Source organism: Balaenoptera ricei, chromosome 8, assembly GCF_028023285.1.
Source record: "Balaenoptera ricei isolate mBalRic1 chromosome 8, mBalRic1.hap2, whole genome shotgun sequence".
Classification (NCBI taxonomy): domain Eukaryota; kingdom Metazoa; phylum Chordata; class Mammalia; order Artiodactyla; family Balaenopteridae; genus Balaenoptera; species Balaenoptera ricei.
In genome coordinates this window covers 102,847,782-102,870,217 of record NC_082646.1, presented here as the reverse complement: position 1 = coordinate 102,870,217, position 22,436 = coordinate 102,847,782, and the positions used below count along the sequence as shown (strand labels likewise).

The 22,436-nt window shown below is 37.1% G+C and overlaps 1 protein-coding gene across 1 annotated transcript; it reads right to left on the bottom strand.

Annotated features, from left to right (window-relative positions):
• Positions 1 to 6,232: 6,232 nt before the first annotated feature.
• On the bottom strand, positions 6,233 to 7,168 carry LOC132370008 (olfactory receptor 4D10). Its single transcript, XM_059929730.1, has one exon. It carries the CDS (start codon positions 7,166 to 7,168, stop codon positions 6,233 to 6,235), a length of 936 nt encoding a protein of 311 aa, XP_059785713.1.
• Between the last annotated feature and the right edge of the window lie 15,268 nt (positions 7,169 to 22,436).

Genomic DNA, 22,436 nt, shown 5'->3' with positions numbered 1-22,436 from the left:
AGCAAAAATGAGTGAGAGGCAATATTCATTCATCGACATTTTAAATTTTTTTTTTCCAGAACATATAAGATTTTTAGAAATTTCATGTAATGTCTGAAACATTTATATTAACATATTTCCATACAAATAACCCAATGAAAGTTTAGTATTAGTTGTTTTATTTGTTGTTTTATACTGCAGGTTCTTATTAGGCATCAATTTTATACACATCAGTGTATACATGTCAATCCCAATCGCCCAATTCAGCACACCACCATCCCCACCCCACCACAGTTTTCCCCCCTCGGTGTCCGTATGTCCATTCTCTACATCTGTGTCTCAACTTCTGCCCTGCAAACTGGCTCATCTGTACCATTTTTCTAGGTTCCACATACATGCATTAATATACGATATTTGTTTTTCTCTTTCTGACTTACTTCACTCTGTATGACAGTCTCTAGATCCATCCACGTCTCAACAAATGACTCAATTTCGTTCCTTTTTATGGCTGAGTAATATTCCATTGTATATATGTACCACATCTTCTTTATCCATTCGTCTGTTGATGGGCATTTAGGTTGCTTCCATGACCTGGCTATTGTAAATAGTGCTGCAACGAACATTCGGGTGCATGTGTCTTTTTGAATTACGGTTTTCTCTGGGTATATGCCCAGTAGTGGGATTGCTGGGTCATATGGTAATTCTATTTTTAGTTTTTTAAGGAACCTCCATATTGTTCTCCATAGTGGCTGTATCAATTGACATTCCCACCAACAGTGCAAGAGGGTTCCCTTTTCTCCACACCCTCTCCAGCATTTGTTGTTTGTAGATTTTCTGATGATGCCCATTCTAACAGGAGTGAGGTGATACCTCATTGTAGTTTTGATTTGCATTTCTCTAATAATTAGTGATGTTGAGCATCTTTTCATGTGCTTCGTGGCCGTCTGTATGTCTTCTTTGGAGAAATGTCTATTTAGGTCTTCTGCCCATTTTTGGATTGGGGTGTTTGTTTCTTTAATATTGAGCTGAATGAGCTGTTTATATATTTTGGAGAACAATCCTTTGTCCGTTGATTCATTTGCAAATATTTTCTCCCATTCTGAGGGTTGTCTTTTCGTCTTGTTTATGATTTCCTTTGCTGTGCAAAAGCTTTGAAGTTTCATTAGGTCCCACTTGTTTATTTTTGTTTTTATTTCCATTACTCTAGGAGGTGGATCAAAAAAGATCTTGCTGTGATTTATGTCAAAGAGTGTTCTTCCTATGTTTTCCTCTAAGAGTTTTATAGTGTCCAGTCTTATATTTAGGTCTCTAATCCATTTTGAGTTTATTTTTGTGTATGGTGTTAGGGAGTATTCTAATTTCATTCTTTTACATGTAGCTGTCCAGTTTTCCCAGCACCACTTATTGAAGAGACTGTCTTTTCTCCATTGTATATCTTTGCCTCCTTTGTCATAGATTAGTTGACCATAGGTGCGTGGGTTAATGTCTGGGCTTTCTATCTTGTTCCATTGATCTAGGTTTCTGTTTTTGTGCCAGTACCATATTGTCTTAATTACTGTAGCTTTGTAGTATAGTCTGAAGTCAGGGAGTCTGATTCCTCCAGCTCCATTTTTTTGCCTCAAGACTGCTTTGGCTATTCGGGGTCTTTTGTGTCTCCATACAAATTTTAAGATGATTTGTTCTAGCTCTGTAAAAAATGCCATTGGTAATTTGATAGGGATTGCATTGAATCTGTAGATTGCTTTGGGTAGTATAGTCATTTTCACAATGTTGATTCTTCCAATCCAAGAACATGGTATATCTCTCCATCTGTTGGTATCATCTTTAATTTCTTTCATCAGTGTCTTATAGTTTTCTGCATACAGGTCTTTTGTCTCCCTAGGTAGCTTTATTCCTAGGTATTTTATTCTTTTTGTTGCAATGGGAAATGGGAGTGTTTCCATAATTTCTCTTTCAGATTTTTCATCATTAGTGTATAGGAATGCAAGAGATTCCTGTGCATTAATTTTGTATCCTGCAACTTTACCATATTCATTAATTAGCTCTAGCAGTTTTCTGGTGGCAGTTTTAGGATTCTCTATGTATAGTATCATGTCATCCGCAAACAGTGACAGTTTTACTTCTTCTTTTCCAATTTGTATTCCTTTTATTTCTTTTTCTTCTCTGATTGCCGTGGCTAGGACTTCCAGAACTATGTTGAATAATAGTGGTGAGAGTGGACATCCTTGTCTCGTTCCTGATCTTAGAGGAAATGCTTTCAGTTTTTCACCTTTGAGAATGATGTTGGCTGTGGGTTTGTCATATATGGCCTTTATTATGTGGAGGTAGGTTCCCTCTATGCCCACTTTCTGGAGAGTTTTTATCAGAAATGGGTGTTGAATTTTGTCAAAAGCTTTTTCTGCATCTATTGAGATGATCATATGGTTTTTATTCTTCAATTTGTTAACATGGTGTATCACATTGATTGATTTGCGTATATTGAAGAATCCTTGCATCCCTGGGATAAATCCCACTTGATCGTGGTGTATAATCCTTTTAATGTGTTGTTGGATTCTGTTTGCTAGTATTTTGTTGAGCATTTTTGCATCTATATTCATCAGTGATATTGGTCTGTAATTTTCTTTTTTTGTAGTGTCTTTGTCTGGTTTTGGTATCAGGGTGATGGTGGCCTCATAGAATGAGTTTGGGAGTGTTCCTTCCTCTGCAATTTTTTGGAAGAGTTTGAGAAGGATGGGTGTTAGCTCTTCTCTAAATGTTTGATAGAATTCACCTGTGAAGCCATCTGGTCCTGGACTTTTGTTTGTTGGAAGATTTTGAATCACAGTTTCAATTTCATTACTTGTGATTGGTCTGTTCATATTTTCTGTTTCTTCCTGGTTCAGTCTTGGAAGGTTATACCTTTCTAAAAATTTGTCCATTTCTTCCAGGTTGTCCATTTTATTGGCATAGAGTTGCTTGTAGTAGTCTCTTAGGATGCTTTGTATTTCTGCGGTGTCTGTTGTAACTTCTCCTTTTTCATTTCTGATTTTATTGATTTGAGTCCTCTCTCTCTTTTTCTTGATGAGTCTGGCTAATGGCTTATCAATCTTGTTTATCTTCTCAAAGAACCAGCTTTTAGTTTTATTGATCTTTGCTATTGTTTTCTTTGTTTCTATTTCATTTACTTGTGCTCTGATCTTTATGATTTCTTTCCTTCTGCTAACTTTGGGTTTTGTTTGTTCTTCTTTCTCTAGTTTCTTTAGGTGTAAGGCTAGATTGTTTACTTGAAATTTTTCTTGTTTCTTGAGGTAGGCTTGTATAGCTATAAACTTCCCTCTTAGAACTGCTTTTGCTGCATCCCATAGGTTTTGGGTCGTCGTGTTTTCATTGTCATTTGTCTCTAGGTATTTTTTGATTTCCTCTGTGATTTCTTCAGTGATCTCTTGGTTATTTAGTAACGTATTGTTTAGCCTCCATGTGTTTGTCTTTTTTACGTGTTTTTCCCTGTAATTCATTTCTAATCTCATAGCGTTGTGGTCAGAAAAGATGCTTGATATAATTTCAATTTTCTTAAATTTACTGAGGCTTGATTTGTGACCCAAGATGTGATCTATCCTGGAGAATGTTCCGTGCGCACTTGAGAAGAACGTGTAATCTACTGTTTTTGGATGGAATGCCCTATATATATCAATTAAATCTATCTGGTCTATTGTGTCATTTAAAGCTTCTGTTTCCTTATTTATTTTCATTTTGGATGATCTGTCCATTGGTGTAAGTGAGGTGTTAAAGTCCCCCACTATTATTGTGTTACTGTCGATTTCCTCCTTTATAGCTGTTAGCAGTTGCCTTATGTATTGAGGTGCTCCTATGTTGGGTGCATATATATTTATAATTGTTATATCTTCTTCTTGGATTGATCCCTGGATCATTATGTAGTGTCCTTCCTTGTCTCTTGTAACATTCTTTATTTTAAAGTCTATTTTATCTGATATGAGTATAGCTACTCCAGCTTTCTTTTGATTTCCATTTGCATGGAATATCTTTTTCCATCCCCTCACTTTCAGTCTGTATGTGTCCCTAGGTCTAAAGTGGGTCTCTTGTAGACAGCATATATATGGGTCTTGTTTTTGTATCCATTCAGCCAGTCTATGTCTTTTGGTTGGGGCATTTAATCCATTCACGTTTAAGGTAATTATCGATATGTATGTTCCTATGACCATTTTCTTAATTGTTTTGGGTTTGTTTTTGTAGGACCTTTTCTTCTCTTGTGATTCCCACTTAGAGAAGTTCCTTTAGCATTTGTTGTAGAGCTGGTTTGGTGGTGCTGAATTCTCTTAGCTTTTGCTTGTCTGTAAAGCTTTTGATTTCTCCATCAAATCTAAATGAGATCCTTGCCGGGTAGAGTAATCTTGGTTGTAGGTTCTTCCCTTTCATCACTTTAAGTATATCATGCCACTCTCTTCTGGCTTGTAGAGTTTCTGCTGAGAAATCAGCTGCTAACCTTATGGGAGTTCCCTTGTATGTTATTTGTCGTTTTTCCCTTGCTGCTTTCAATAATTTTTCTTTGTCTTTAATTTTTGCCATTTTGATTACTATGTGTCTCGGCATGTTTCTCCTTGGGTTTATTCTGTATGGGACTCTCTGCGCTTCCTGGACTTGGGTGGCTATTTCCTTTCCCATGTTAGGGAAGTTTTCGACTATAATCTCTTCAAATATTTTCTCGGGTCCTTTCTCTCTCTCTTCTCCTTCTGGGACCCCTATAATGCGAATGTTGTTGCATTTAATGTTGTCTCAGAGGTCTCTTAGGCTGTCTTCATTTCTTTTCATTCTTTTTTCTTTAGTCTGTTCCACAGCAGTGAATTCCACCATTCTGTCTTCCAGGTCACTTATCCGTTCTTCTGCCCCAGTTATTCTGCTATTGATTCCTTCTAGTGTAGTTTTCATTTCAGTTGTTGTATTGGTCATCTCTGTTTGTTTGTTCTTTAATTCTTCTAGGTCTTTGTTAATCATTTCTTGCATCTTCTCAATCTTTGCCTCCATTCTTATTCCGAGGTCCTGGATCATCTTCACTATCATTATTCTGAATTCTTTTTCTGCAAGGTTGCCAACCTCCACTTCATTTAGTTGTTTTTCTGGGGTTTTTTCTTGTTCCTTCATCTGGTACATAGCCCTCTGCCTTTTCATCTTGTCTATCTTTCTGTAACTGTGGTTTTTGGTCCACAGGCTGCAGGATTGTAGTTTTTCTTTGACATTTTAAATTTTTATGAGTGTTTTCTATGTTCCGCTTGCTCTGCCAGGTGCTGGGGATAAAACTATAAACAAAGCATAAAGAGAACAAGGAATGGGAAACAGGGTCCTGAGTGCTGTGCTGGAGCCAAGCGCAGGGCGCTGAGGGAGAGCAGTGGCCAGTGGCCAGTGGGCCAGGGCTTCAGAGGAAGGTGAACATGAGGACCTGCGTGAGGTCACAGAACTCATAAATGCGGAGGTCCATATTCTAATTCAAGCTGTGCTGGCTTCAAGGCACCTGCTCTCAACTGCTGGTGTGTGGGCTTTGGAAGGGAAAACCTTCAGGAAATAGATATATAATTTATTCATATTCTAGAGTCAGAGCAGGTGCTTCGCTTGGATGTGTTTACTTCCTTATGATGTGATCACTTCATGAAAAATCTTATAGAATCCAAATGCCCAAACTGTGTTATTTGCTAATGTGTCTCAGCTCCCTTCCTGTGAACATCGTAGAAATGTAGAGGGAATGTCTGGGTATATATATTTTTTTGTTTTTTCTTAATTAAAAAATTTATTTAGATAAGTGTAGACTCCCATGTGGTCGTAAGAAATAACAAGAGAGACCCCACCTTAACTCATTTTCCCCTAGTGACCATTTCACAATATCTATGTATATCAAAACATCAAGTTGTACATCTTAAATATATGCCATTTGTATTTGTTAATTATAACTCAATAGAGCTGAAAAAAAACCCCACAACTATCCAGTGTGATAAAATTGTCTGAGTGTATTGGATTCCATTTTCTTTATTTCTTTCAAGGCTGTATTGCCAAGTGACATACACTTCTCTGGCTAACTATCTGATTTCTCTACTTCTTTTGTAACATAAACCCCATTTATTTACATTATTATTGCATGCTGACCAGAATATTTGTAAGTCATATGTATATTAGTAGAAATATAAAAATTAATCAGAAATCTTTTAGTAAATATAGTTTATTTGATGCAGAAACATTTTGAAAGGTGGTGAGACAGTGAGCTATCAGTCTACACCCTGTCAGAAGGCATGAATTTTCCCTTCAGTCTTCTCATGGCAGACTTCATCTCCTGGTTCCTCAGAGTGTAGATCAGGGGGTTCAGCAGAGGGGAGATGACAGTGAAGATGAAAGAGATGGCCTTATCCGTGGGGAGGGTGGTGAAGGGCCGGGCGTAGACATAGATGCAGGGTACAAAGTGTAGGCTCACCACGGTGATGTGGGAAGTACAGGTGGCGATGGCTTTCCTCCTACCCTCCCCTGCCTGAGACCTTAGTAATAATAATATGACCATATAGGACACCAGGAGGAAAGCGAACCACAGTGTGGTGAGCAGTCCGTTATTGGAGATCATCAGCAGCTCAAGCATAAGAATGTCAGTACAGGCGAGTTTGAGGACCTGGGGGACATCACAGTAAAATGTGTCAAGAACATTGGGTCCACAGAAGGGGACTGGTAACAAGAGGGAAATCTGCACGATGGAGTGGACAAAGCCCCCCACCCAGGAAGCCACTATTAACCCAATGCATCGGCCTCTACTCATGATGGGCACATAGCGCAGGGGCTTAGAGATGGCCACATACCGATCTAATGCCATAACTGACAAAGAAAATACATCCACACCGCCAATAAGATGGAAGAAAAACATCTGCGTGAAGCAGCCATTGAAGGAGATGGTCTTTCTCTGGGACAGAAGGTCCACCAGAACTTTGGGAGCTGTGATGGAGGAAAAGCAGATGTCGGCAATAGACAAATTACGGAGCAAAAGATACATGGGGGTGTGGAGGCGAGATTCACAGGTCACTGTGACCATGATGAGGAGGTTTCCCAGCAGAGTTGTCACATACACCAAAAGCAGGAAAAGGAATAAGACCAAGCTCAGTCCTTGATTCTGGGTTAGGCCGAGGAAAATAAATTCCTTTACCCTGGTGCAGTTTCCCAGCTCCATGGACTCATCGTCTTTTTCTCTGTTTTCTTTGAAGCTACTTCATATGAAAGCGCTCAACCATTTATTTTGTTTTCTTCTTAAACACTGTGAATGCAGTTCAGGTGTTCCTCATGTGGCCGCAGTGTTTGCAATGTGTTGAATTGTCCACATTTTTAAGATTGCAATCAGTTTGGGGATCCAGTCAAATCATCACATGTGAAATCACTCAATACTTCTTTTCCTATAAATCTGTTTTTGGAAAGAAGAAGCGTTCGTGTTAAGTAGCGACATTTACATTTGCAGTCTGTTTTATTTAATTAATTTATTTTGGTTTTTTAAATGTTACTATTATTTTTAATTTCACACAAATTTATTGATGTCAAGAGCTGTCTGAAGCAGTTTTTTTGTACTCAAACCATATCTTTGTATTCAAAGATAAGTAAGACACGGCTCCAGCCATTGTGGACTTATAGTCTACAAATTTAATATTCCTATTAGCAAATATTCTGTTGACTTACTAAAAAAAGTTGTCTTCTGTTTCTGATTATAGTGTTGCTGTGCATGAGTCAGTTTCCTTGCTCTTGGCTGTTTTATGTCGAATTTCTTAAAATTGCAGTCTCTTATTTTGTGTAGGTAACTTGTCATTGTGGTTACTTTATACTAATGAGATAATTTACTTAATAATTTTTTAAAAATACTTAAAAGTTGATATTGGAAAACAGATTGAAACAGTGTGTAAATCCAAATCTCAAAGGCTATCATAACTTTTCTTATTGTGGTAAAAACACAAACGTGAGAGCTACCCTCTTAAAAATTTTAAGTGCACAATACAGTATTGTTCACTGTGGCCACAGTTATGTACAAAAAATCTCTAGAACATATTCATCTTGTATAACTGACGTGATCCTTGCTTGAGTCTGGGGGAGAGAAGAAAGATAGTGAGCCACTTCTGAGAGGCGGTCCGTACTGTATCAGGCACGCTCTTCTCTGCCTCTTTCCTTTTGTGGATCAAAGAGAAAAGAGTGGAGGGATCACACAGCAGGAAGAGACATTGGTATTATTAGAATAATGCCCAATTTTACGTAAGCTGTTATAAAGCATTCTCAGGAGATTTTATAATTATTATTTTAAAATTAATTAATTTATTTTTGGCTCCATTGGGTCTTCGTTGTTGTGTGCGGGCCTTCTCTAGTTGCAGAGAGCGGGGGCTACTCTTTGTTGCGGTGCACGGGCTTCTCACTGTGGTTGCTTCTCTTGTTGTGGAGCTCGGGCTCTAGGCACGTGGGCTTCAGTAGTTGTGGCTCACAGGCTCTAGAGCGCAGGCTCAGTAGTTGTGGCACACTGGCTTAGTTGCCCTGCGGCATGTGGGATCTTCCCAGACCAGGGCTTGAACCCGTGTCCCCTGCATTGGCAGGCAGATTCTCAATCACTGCGCCACCAGGGAAGTCCCCTATAATCATTATTTGTTTCTCCTTATACTTAGCAAATGACCGTTTATTGCAATCTTCAAATGCATGTAGATAAATTGGACTACATTGTCAAAGTGTTTTCAGGCTAATGAAATGAATGATTGTGTAAATTGATGAATGTAATACATGATCAAATGTGAAATGTGTTATGAGAAGAGAAGAAGTAGAATTGAGTGGAGCAGGACATATGATAGGAGATGATAGGAGATGTCATGATTTTCAACAGTAACAAAAGCTACTATTTTTTGAGCTTACTCTATGTGGAAAGGTATTAAAAGTATTTAACTTTACCACTATCCTTTAGTAAGGGATAATGTTATTCTTGGCTTTCATATGGAATATACTATGAATTTATGTTTGGTTGAAGGGAAGGAAGAGATGGAAATAGGATGAAAATAAACAAAGAAACAGTCTTTTTTTAAACCTTCAATCATATATATATATATGTGATTATATCTATGACTATATATATGTATATATATATAGTCTAATTCTGTATAACAAAAATGTTATACAAAAATAAAAAAATCTGAAGATAAGCATTTGGCAGAAAGGGCTTTGAGAATCACACTGAATGGACCACAGTTCTGCATTCCTCTTAACACGACATCTTTCTTCCCAATGGTAACACCCACCTTTGCTGTCTCTGTCACTGAGAAGACCATCTTGGCTCTGAAACATTTAATACAACTGAGAAGTATTAAAGTCAAACTATTTTTACAAAATCAATAAGGACATCTCAATTTCACTATGCGTAACCTTAACCTTAGCTAGAAGTTGAATGTCTTTACCTAATTCCTTTGATCCTGAAACTCCAAGTACAAATTGTATGTCCTTAGGTTGAGTGCAGAACAAAACACGGGTGACGTTAATTCTTGGAAATTTTGTTCCTGCAGGTAAAGCCCTTTGGAGGACTAAATATCTTAGTGTCTTTTCTCCCCTTTCAAGAAAAAAAGGGTAGATTCAAAGAATCACATCTTCAAGGTTCTTTCACTGTGCCTTATGCACAAATCCCTCAGCCTCAGGTCTCATATAAGAATTGAAAAGGGAATATTATTGGACAGGGAGGGAAGTCAAGTGCCTGATTGCGCCGTTTGTGACGAATTTTCAATGGGAGTTATTAAAAAGTCACCAAGATACACACACACACACACACACACACACACACACGCACACACACACACACGAACATAATTTGGTTGGTGTCCAAATTATTTAGAGGCAATAGATGAAACCTATACCTTTATCGACAGCTCAATCAGAACTTAGTTAACACATGCCAATTGCTGTTCCTGCAATAATAAAAGGGTCCAATTTTGTTGGTGTGCAAGACTCAGAGGACACCAGAGACAAGTGAGTTTTAATTATATTGCCAAAAAACTAGAAGAAGAGAACTGACCCCCAAATCCTTTGCTATTAGTCCAGTTTCTGATTATACACAGGATACTTATAGTCTCATGAGTCCCCTCAGGTAGGGAAATATGACTTAGATGGTGTTTGGGGAACACACGATTTTCTTGTTTTCCAACACTCTACTCACGTGGAATCTCTCAATTTCCATACAGCTAGATAAGTACATTAGTAAAGCTGTCCACACAATTGCTGTAGTTATTTAAGATTAATTCAATTATTAAATGGTTTCATCTCATATGCAAGGTACTTTGTTTCTAGAATGATGATGGGTTTGGATTTACTTGCTTTTCGATTTTGTTTTAGTATATTCAACTAGTCTACAAAAATAAAAACTGCATGGGTTAGGGTGTTTGAGATGGGTATTTTTTCCACCTTTATTGAGATATAATTGACATATATGTTGTGTATGTTTAAGGTATAGACAATGTTGTGATTTAATACATTTATATACTGCAAAAATGGTTATCCTAGTAGTGTTAACTAAAAACTCCATTATCTCACATATATACTAATTCTTTTTTGAGGTGAGATCACTTAAGACATACTCTCTTCCGTATTCTAGAGTGAACATGTATTACTTTTGAAACATACTAAAATCAATATCTAAACACACTTAGAGGGCATGTCTTACTTCCTATGCTTCATGACTGTGAACATACATAAAATTCCTTTTTAAAGCTGCAAAGGTCAATATGAAGAGCCAGTAGATGTCACAGTAGGTGTCACATTGAACCTCCTGATGTGAAAAATAGAAACAAAGTGAATGGAATTCAGATTTCTAAAGGTTCCTACCAGTGAAATTTCTGATGTTTTTTTAATCTATTCAATAAATACCCACTGAGCACCATGTTAATGAGGATTCTTGGGTCGCATGTGACAGAATCCCAAATCAAAACACAAAGAAGAAAATAAAAGTTATGTAACTACTCATAAATAAATAACTTGGCATGCCAGTTTCTTTTCTGCATCCATGTTTTTGAAATAAAATTGGAGTTATACTAAAAATAAAAGATGTAATCTCTTAGCAACTTTCAAGTCTATAATACAGTATTGTGAACTATAATCACCGCTTTGGACATTAGATCCCCCAAACTTTTATTTATATTATAACTGGGAGTTTATACCCTTTGACCAACATCTCCCCATTTCTTTCACCCCCAGCACCTGGTGACCAACTCTGTTTCTATAAATTCAGATTTTTAGATCCCACATATAAATGAGATCATACAGTATTTATCTTTCTCTGTCTGACTTATTTCACTTATTTCATTAGGACTTATTTCACAAGGTCCATCCATGTTGTTGCAAGTGGCAGGATTTCCTTCTTTTTTATGGCTGATAATATATACGTATTTATCCACATATTTATCCATTCATCCACTGATAAACACTTAGGTTGTTTCCATTTCTTGGATATTGTGAATAATGCTACAAGGACCATGGGAGTTCTGACACCTCTTCTAGATCCTGATTTCGTTTCCTTTGGATATATACCCAGAGGTGGAATTGCTGGATCATTTGTAGTTCTGTTTTTAATTTGAGGAAACTCTATATTGTTTTTCATAGTGGCTGTACCAGTTTATATTTCCACCAACAGTGTACAAGGATTTCCTCTTCTGCACATCCTTGCTGACACTTGTTATCTCTTGTCTTTTTGATTATAGTCATTCTAATAGGTGTTGAAAGATATCTCATTGTGATTTTGATTGGCATTTCTCTGATATTTAGTGATGTTGAGCACCTTTTCATGTATCTATTGACCATTTGTATGTCTTGTTTGGAAAAATACCTATTCAGTTCCTCTGCCCATTTTAAAATTGGATTTTTTTCCTGCTATTGAGTTGTATGAGTTCTTTATATATTTTGGATATTAACCCCTTATCTGATATATGATTTACAAATATCTTCTTCCATTCTGTAGGTTGTCCTTTCATTTGTTGATTATGTCTTTTGCTGTGCAGAGCTTTTCAGTTTGATGTAGTTTCATTTATTAATTTTTGCTTTGTTGCTTGTGTTTTTGGTGTCAGATCCAAAAAATCACTGCCAAGACCAATGCCAAGGAGGTTTCCCCCAGCTTTTCTTCTAGGAGTTTTATGGTTTCATGTCTTATATTTAAATATTTAATCCATTCAATTTAATTTTTGTGAGTGGTATAGGATAGGGGTCCAATTTCATTATTATGCATGTGGTTATCCAGTTTTCCCAAAAATATTCATTGAAGAGACTATCCTTTCTCCATTGTATATTCTTGGCTTTTTTCCCATAAATTAATTGATTGTAATTGTATGGATTTATTTCTGGGCTCTCAGTTCTGTTCCATTGGTCTATATGTCTGTTTTTATGCTAGTACTATGTAACTTTGATTTCTACAGGTTTGTAGTATGGTTTCAAATGATAAGTGTGATGCCTCTAGTTTTGTTCTTTCTCAAGATCACTTTGGCTATGGAGGGTCTTTTGTGGTACCACACAATTTTAAGGATTGCTTTTCTATTTCTGTGAAAATTGCCTTTGGAATTTTGATGGGGATTGCATAGAATCTGTAGCTATCTTTGGGTAGAATGGAAATTTTGTAATAAGAATTCTTCCAAACCATGAGCATGGAATATCTTCCTATTTATTTGTATTTTCTTGAATTTCTTTCATCAGTATTGTATGGTTTTCAGTGAACAGATCTTTCACCTCCTTGGTTAAATTTATTCCTAGGTATTTTATTCTCTTGATGCAATTGTAGATGAGACTGTTTTCTTAATTTATCTTTCTGATAGTTTGTTGTTAGTGTACAGAAATGATGTGCTTTTTGACTTTGGTGGTTTACAGTTTTGCCACAATGTGACTATATGTGGACTACTTCTTATGTATTCTAGGATGATATGTTATGAATATGGGAATTTGTATTTTTCATCAATTATAGAAATTTCCCAGTTATATCCCATAAAATAGTGACCCTTCCTCATTCATATTATTTTTTCATTCTGGAACTCATGCAGATATATTACTTATTAGATTTGTTCATTTTCTTTACTAAGTCTCCTAACCATACTTCTGTGTATATATGTGACCAATTTCAGGGAGTTATTCAGTTGGTTATAGCTTTCATTTCTAGAAGTTCTATTTCATTCTTTTTACAAACCTACTTTTTTTCTTTTATTATCTTTTTTTCTTGCTCATTTAAAACACTCCTTTAAGGGACTTCCCTGGTGGTCCAGTGCAGAAGAATCCACCTTCCAATGCAGGGGACGTGGGTTCGATCTCTGGTCGGGGAACTAAGATTCCACATGCCGCGGGGCAACTAAGCAACTACTGAGCTTGTGCTCCTCAACAGGAGAGCCCGCGTGCCACAAACTACAGAGCCCACGTGCCCTGGAGCCCGCATGCCACAACTAGAGAGAAACCCACATGTAGCAACGAGAGAGAAGCCCACTCGCTGCAACAAAGATCTGACACAGCCGAAAAACAAACAAACAAACAAACAAACCAAAAACTCCTTTAATTTTTTTAGCTTCTTATTCACATTACATTCTGTATATGATTACTCCAGTGTTCAGGTCCTTGAGAGTCTGTTATGCTTTGGTTGTTTCTTTTGATTCTTGCTAATAATGGCTAGTTTCTTCATGAATTTTTAATTTTGAATTATGAATTTATGTTCAGCTACTTACGTGGAAAACTTGGAAGGCTCAGGTTCAGTGTGCATTCCTTCAGAGAAGGCAAATATTTGTTTCTTCCAGCCATCATAAGTCATTATTAACCCTGAATTACTCTTAGTTAATTTTTCCCTTTGGAGTTTCCCATTTCATGTAGGCAATGCAAACTTGAATCCAAGACTCCAGTCAGGGTTTTGAATTCTCAGAAGAGATGATTTTTTTCCACTCAAAGCTCAGGTTGAGGCAAACAATTTCATTGTGATCTTTGCTGTGGGATGATTTTTATCCAGTTTACCCTTCCACTGATGGAGGAGTATTCAATTCTCTGGTTTTCTGCTTTATGTTTATTTTTGGTCCTGAGCCTTTCCCGTCCCTTCTTGTGAGTTCAGATATGCACTGAAGTGTATGTTTGCAAGAAGCAATGCATGTGCATGTTTAAATCAGGACTTTATTTCATGATATGTGGTCTTTCATTTTGCCTAAAATAGCTCTTATTATATTTTCTCCATGGATATTGGTGGTGTATAGAAAAAAATGATGCATGTAATTTGATTTTATATGTTATCACCAAGTTGAATTCTTTTACTATTTTCAATAATGTTTCAGTGAATTCCTTATAGCATTTTGGGTATATCTTCTCAATATCTGAGAATAATGACTTTTTTTCCTCCAGTTTTCCCACCTTTATATACTTTCTCATTTTTGTAGTGTTTTTGAATTGTAAGTGAATTCAAGTTCAATAATTAATATTAGTGGTGATAGTGGGCATTATTGTCTATTTATGAACAGTATTAAAATTGTTTTAATGTTTAATCATTAAATATAATGTTTGCTATACAGTTCTTGTTGATATTCTTTTTTTTTTTTTACTTTTTCTTTTTTTTTTTTTTTTTTTATAGCTACTTTATTTATTTATTTTTATTTTTTTTATTTTTGGCTGTGTTGGGTCTTCGGTTCATGCGAGGGCTTTCTCTAGTTGAGGCAAGTGGGGGCCACTCTTCATCGCGGTGCGGGGACCGCTTCTTCATCGCGGTGCGCGGGCCTTTCACTATCGCGGCCCCTCCTGTCGCGGGGCACAGGCTCCAGACGCGCAGGCTCAGTAGTTGTGGCTCACGGGCCCAGCTGCTCCGTGGCATGTGGGATCCTCCCAGACCAGGGCTCGAACCCGTGTCCCCTGCACTGGCAGGCAGACTCTCAACCACTGCGCCACCAGGGAAGCCCTCTTTTTTTTTTTTTTAAAGAAAGTTGGCAACTACATGTTCTTTTTTTAAAAAATTAATTAGTTAATTAATTTATGGCTGTGTTGGGTCTTCGTTTCTGTGCGAGGGCTTTCTCTAGTTGTGGCAAGTGGGGGCCACTCTTCATCGCGGTGCGCGGGCCTTTCACTATCGCGGCCTCTCTTGTGCGGAGCACATCCACCTCACTACAAATAACTCAATTTCGTTTCTTTTTATGGCTGAGTAATATTCCATTGTATATATGTGCCACATTTCTTTATCCATTCATCTGCTGATGGACACTTAGGTTGCTTCCATGTCCTGGCTATTGTAAATAGAGCTGCAGTGAACACTGTGGTACATGTCATTTATGAATTATGGTTTTCTCAGAGTATATGCCCAGTAGTGGGATTCCTGGGTCCTATGGTAGTTCTATTTTTAGTTTTTTAAGGAACCTCCATATTGTTCTCCATAGTGTCTGTATCAATTTATATTCCCACCAACAGTGCAAGAGGGTTCCCTTTTCTCCACACCCTCTCCAGCATTTATTGTTTGTAGATTTTTTCATGATGGCCATTCTGACCAGTGTGAGGTGATACTTCATTGTGGTTTTGATTTGCTTTTCTCTAATGATTAGTGATGTTGAACATCCTTTCATGTGTTTGTTGGCAATCTGTATGTCTTCTTTGGAGAAATGTCTGCTTAAATCTTCCACCGATTTTTGGATTGCAATGTTTGTTTTATTGATATTGAGCTGCATGAGTAGCTTGTATGTTTTGGAGATTAATCCTTTGTCAGTTGCTTCATTTGCAAATATTATCTCCCATTCTGAGGGTTGTCTTTTCATCTTGTTTATGGTTTCCTTTGCTGTGCAAAAGCTTTTAAGTTTCATTAGGTCCCCTTTTTTAATTTTTGTTTTTATTTTCATTTCTCTAGGAGGTGGATCAAAAAGGATCTTGCTGTGATTTATGTCATAGAATGTTCTGCCTATGTTTTCCTCTAAGAGTTTGATGGTGTCTGGCCTTACATTTAGGTCTTTAATCCATTTTGAGTTTATTTTTTATTTTTTTATTTTTTTTAAATTTATTTATTTATTTTTGGCCGTGTTGGGTCCTCGTTTCTGTGCCAGGGCTTTCTCCAGTTGTGGCAAGTGGAGGCCACTCTTCATCGTGGTGCGCGGGCCTCTCACCATCGTGGCCTCTCTTCTTGCGGAGCACAGGCTCCAGACGCACAGGCTCAGTAATGGTGGCTCAGGTCCAGTTGCTCCACGGCATGTGGGATCCTCCCAGACCAGGGCTCGAACCCGTGTTCCCTGCATTGTCAGGCAGACTCTCAACCACTGCGCCACCAGGGAAGCCCCTTGAGTTTATATTTGTGTATGGTGTTAGGGAGTGTTCTAATTTCACTCTTTTACATGTAGCTGTCCAGTTTTCCCAGCACCACTTACTGAAGAGACTGTCTTTTCTCCATTGTATGTTCTTGCCTCCTTTATCAAAAATAAGGTGACCATATGTGCGTGGGTTTATCTCTGGGCTTTCTATCCTGTTCCATTGATCTATATTTCTGTTTTTGTGCCAGTACCATACTGTCTTGATTACTGTAGCTTTGTAGTATAGCCTGGGGTCAGGGTGCCTGATTCCTCCAGCTCCATTTTTCATTCTCAAGATTGCTTTGGCTATTCGGGGTCTTCTGTGTTTCCATACAAGTTGTGAAGTTTTTTGTTCTAGTTCTGTGAAAAGGAAGGACACTACATAATGATCAAGGGATCAATCCAAGAAAAAGATATAACAATTATAAATATTTATGCACCCAACATAGGAGCATCTCAATACATAAGGCAAATACTAACAGCCATAAAAGGGGAAATTGACAGTAACACAATCATAGTAGGGGACTTTAACACCTCCCTTTCACCAATGGACAGATCATCCAAAATGAAAATAAATAAGGAAACACAAGCTTTCAATGATACATTAAACAAGATGGACTTAATTGATGTTTATAGGACATTCCACCCAAAAACAACAGAATACACATTCTTCTCAAGTGCTCATGGAACATTCTCCAGGATAGATCATATCTTAGGTCACAAATCAAGCCTTGGTAAATTTAAGAAAATTGAAATCGTATCAACTATCTTTTCTGACCACAATGCTATGAGACTAGATATCAATTACAGGAAAAAATCTGTAAAAAATACAAACACATGGAGGATAAACAATACACTACTTAATAACCAAGAGATCACTGAAGAAATCAAAGAGGAAATCAAAAAATACCTAGAAACAAATGACAATGAAAACACGATGACCCAAAACCTATGGGATGCAGCAAAAGCAGTTCTAAGAGGGAAGTTCATAGCAATACAATCCTACCTTAAGAAACAAGAAACATCTCAAATAAACAACTTAACCTTACACCTAAAGCAATTAGAGAAAGAAGAACAAAAACCCCCTAAGTTAGCAGAAGGAAAGAAATCATAAAGATCAGATCAGAAGTAAATGAAAAAGAAATGAAGGAAATGATAGCAAAAATCAATAAAACTAAAAGGTGGTTCTTTGAGAAGATAAACAAAATTGATAAACCATTAGCCAGACTCATCAGGAAAAAAAGGGAGAAGACTCAAGTCAATAGAATTAGAAATGAAAGAGGAGAAGTAACAACTGACACTGCAGAAATACAAAGGATCATGAGAGATTACTACAAGCAACTCTATGCCAATAAAATGGACAACGTGGAAGAAATGGACAATTCTTAGAAATGCACAACCTTCCGAGACTGAACCAGGAAGAAATAGAAAATATGAACAGACCAATCACGAGGACTGAAATTGAAACTGTGATTAAAAATCTTCCAACAAACAAAAGCCCAGGACCAGACGGCTTCACAGGCGAATTCTATCAAACATTTAGAGAAGAGATAACACCCATCCTTCTCAAACTATTCCAAAATATAGCAGAGGGAGGAACACTCCCAAACTCATTCTACGAGGCCACCACCACCCTGATACCAAAACCAGACAAAGATGTCAGAAAGAAAGAAAACTACAGGCCAATATTACTGATGACCATAGATGCAAAAATCCTCAACAAAATACTAGCAAACAGAATCCAACAACACATTAAAAGGATCATACACCATGATCAAGTGGGGTTTATCCCAGGAATGCAAGGATTCTTCAATATACACAAATCAATCAATGTGATACACCATATTAACAAATTGAAGGAGAAAAACCATATGATCATCTCAATAGATGCAGAGAAAGCTTTTGACAAAATTCAACACCCATTTATGGTAAAAACCCTGCAGAAAGTAGGCATAGAGGGAACTTTCCTCAAATAATAAAGGTCATATATGACAAACTCACAGCCAACATCGTCCTCAATGGTGAAAAACTGAAACCATTTCCACTAAGATCAGGAACAAGACAAGGTTGCCCACTCTCACCACTATTATTCAACATAGTTTTGGAAGTGTTAGCCACAGCAATCAGAGAAGAAAAAGAAATAAAAGGAATCCAAATCGGAAAAGAAGAAGTAAAGCTGTCACTGTTTGCAGATGACATGATACTATACATAGAGAATCCTAAAGATGCCACCAGAAAACTACTAGAGCTAATCAATGAATTTGGTAAAGTAGCAGGATACAAAATTAATGCACAGAAATCTCTTGCATTCCTATACACTAATGATGAAAAATCTGAAAAAGAAATTAAGGAAACACCCCCATTTACCATTGCAACAAAAAGAATAAAATACCTAGGAATAAAGCTACCTAGGGAGACAAAAGACCTGTATGCAGAAAACTATAAGACACTGATGAAAGAAATTAAAGATGATACCAACAGATGGAGAGATATACCATGTTCTTGGATTGGAAGAATCAACATTGTGAAAATGACTATACTACCCAAAGCAATCTACAGATTCAATGCAATCCCTATCAAACTACCACTGGCATTTTTCACAGAACTAGAACAAAAAATTTCACAATTTGTATGGAAACACAAAAAACCCCAAATAGCCAAAGCAATCTTGAGAAAGAAAAATGGAGCTGGAGGAATCAGACTCCCTGACTTCAGACTGTACTACAAATCTACAGTAATCAATAGAGTATGGTACTGGCACAAAAACACAAATATAGATCAGTGGAACAGTATAGAAAGGCCAGAGATAAACCCACACACATATGGTCGCCTTATCTTTGATAAAGGAGGCAAGAATATACAATGCAGAAAAGACAGCCTCCTCAAAAAGTGGTGCTGGGAAAACTGGACAGCTACATGAAGAGAATGAAATTAGAACACGCCCTAACACCATACACAAAAATAAACTCAAAATGGATTAAAGACCTAAATGTAAGGCCAGAGAGTATAAAACTCTTAGAGGAAAACATAGGCAGAACACTCTATGACATAAATCACAGCAAGATCCTTTTTGACCCACCTCCTACAGAAATGGACATAAAAACAAAAATAAACAAATGGGACCTAATGAAAATTAAAAGCTTTTGCACGGGAAAGGAAACCATAAACAAGATGAAAAGACCACCCTCAGAATGCAAGAAAATATTTGCAAACGAAGCAACTGACAAAGGATTAATCATCCAAATTTACAAGCAGCTCAATATCAAAAAAACAAACAACCCAATCCAAAAATGGACAGAAGACCTAAATAGACATTTCTCCAAAGAAGATACACAGGTTGCCAACAAACACATGAAAGGATGCTCAACATCATTAATCATTAGAGAAATGCAAATCAAAACTATAAAGAGATATCATCTCATACCAGTCAGAATGGCCATCATCAAAAAATCTACAAACAATAAATGCTGGAGAGGGTGTGGAGAAAAGGGAACCCTCTTGCACTGTTGGTGGGAATGTAAATTGATACAGACACCATGGAGAACAGTATGGAGGTTCCTTAAAAAACTAAAAATAGAACTACCATACGACCCAGCAATCCCACTGCTGGGCATATACTCTGAGAAAACCATAATTCAAAAAGAGTCATGTACCACAGTGTTCACTGCAGCTCTATTTACAGTAGCCAGGACATGGAAGCAACCTAAGTGTCCATCAACAGATGAATGAATAAAGAAGATGTGGCACATATATACAATGGAATATGACTCAGCCATAAAAAGAAACGAAATTGAGTTATTTGTAGTGAGGTGGATGGACCTAGAGTCTGTCATACAGAGTGAAATAAGCCAGAAAGAGAAAAACAAATACCGTATGCTAACACATATATATGGAATCTAAAAAGAAATAAAATGGTTCTGAAGAACCTAGGGGCTGGACGTGAATAAAGATGCAGACCTACTAGAGAATGGACTTGAGGACACGGGGAGGGGGAAGGGTAAGCTGGGACAAAGTGAGAGAGTGGCATGGACATATATACACTACCAAATGTAAAATAGATAGCTAGTGGGAAGCAGCCGCATAGCACAGGGAGATCAGCTCCATGCTTTGAGACCACCTGGAAGGGTGGGATAGGGAGGGTGGGAGGGAGGGAGACGCAAGAGGGAAGAGATATAGGGATATATGTATATGTATAGCTGATTCACTTTGTTATAAAGCAGAAACTAACACACCATTGTAAAGCAATTATACTCCAATAAAGGTGTTTAAAAAAAAAAAAAAAGAATCTGCCTGCCAGTGCACGGGACACGGTTTCGAGCCCTGGTCCGGGAAGATCCCACGTGCCGTGGAGCAACTAAGCCCGTGTGCCACAACTGCTGAGCCTGTGCTCTAGAGCCCGCGTGCCACAAATACTGAAGCCCGCGTGCCTAGACCCCGTGCTCCTCAACAAGAGAAGCCACCGCAATGAGAAGCCCTTGCACCGCAACGAAGAGTAGCCCCCACTCTGTGCAACTAGAGAAAGCCAGCGCTCAGTAACGAAGACCCAACTCAGCCAAAACTAAAATAAATTAGTTAAAAAAAAAGAATGAAGCCATTTGTTTAAAGGAAATAATATAAAAGTCAAAAAATAAATTGAAATATTAGAATAGAGTTTAACTAAATGTTTTTTTGTAATTTTGGGGGAGGAGGAGAACTTTGTAAGCATTACACAGATGATGATTAGATTTGGCTAAATAAAAATATGAAACTTCCATGTTTCAAAAGTGTTTAAAATAAGTTTAAAACTAAAAATAAATGAAAAACTTGAGAAAACATATGGAAAAAATACAAAATAGGCTTAATGTTTTTGATATATAGAGCTCTAATCATTCAGTAAGAAATAGATACTTTAAAAGATGATTCACTTTGTTATAAAGCAGAAACTAACACACTATTGTAAAGCAATTACACTCCAATAAAGACGTAAAAATAAATAAATAAATAAATAAACAAACAAATAAATAAATAAATAAAAGAAAAGAAAAATGGGCCATGATTCGCAGAGAAATAGAGTTGGTCAGCCCACAAATGAAAAGATGGTAAATCACACTGTCAATCAAATAAGCGCAAATTAAAATTGTAATGAGATATCACTTCTCATCTAGAAGATTGGTCAACGATGAGAAGATCCATTACTGGCATGGATATGGGGAAACAGACACTTCCATATGTGGTTAATAGGAGTGTATACAGTGACAACTTTCTGAGGTCATTCTGGAAACGTGTCAGAACTTAAAATGTGCAAATTCTTTGAGTCAAAAATTCTACTGTAGGCATTTATGCTAAAAAGCTAATAAACCAAATGCTTAATGTCATAAGTACAAAGAAAGGTCATCACAGTAGAGAAATTATAATTTAAATTAATATCTGATTTATGAAATTGCTTCAATAAGTTAATGTATAGTAGAATAATTCAATACTTGCAGCCATTCAAATTTATGATGTAGAATTTTATTCTTAGACATGGTAAGATTCCCTTTTAGGAAAAGGCTCAAGCACTGAATGTATCACATAATGTTATTTTTGGAAAAAAACTACATGTCTAGAAGAAATCTCAAAAAATGTATACCATTATCTGTGGGTAATTGGATTTTGGTAGTTTTATTTTAAAAAGATATTCTTTGTTTCCTATTTTAAAAATGACTGTAAATGGCTTCTAATCTTGAAAATCAGAAAAAAATCATACACATCTTTACAACTTGAAGTAAAAGATTTTCCCCATTAATTTGAGCTCTGATGTTATGCTTCTTTTATTTTTCTTTTCCTTTGCTGTAAAATTGTCCTAAGAAAGCTAATTTATTAAGGAGAGAGGGATGGGAGGAAGACAGTTCTAATTATTCTTTTGGTGTGTTTTGGTTCCCTAAGCCATTGGCTGAAGGCATCCAGGAGAGAGTCTGGGACCAGCCAAGTCAGATCTCTGGAAAATGAGCTCAAAGACACTGTTGGCTTCTCTTTTGGATTAATATGATTCCCCTTGCTCTTCTGGCCAATCACCTTAGAAGGTTTGGGACAATCAGGTCCAATGTCAGGTCAGGATCAAATGGTGGCCTTTCTATCTTGTAACCTCATGGTTTCACTGCAGGGGGCATGGGTTCGATCCCTGGTCTGGGAAGTAAGATCCCACATGCTGCGTGGCTTGGT

Coding starts and splice junctions, on each gene's coding strand:
- LOC132370008 (XM_059929730.1), bottom strand. CDS start 7,168: ATGGAGCTGGGAAACTGCACCAGGGTAAAGGAATTTATTTTCCTCGGC.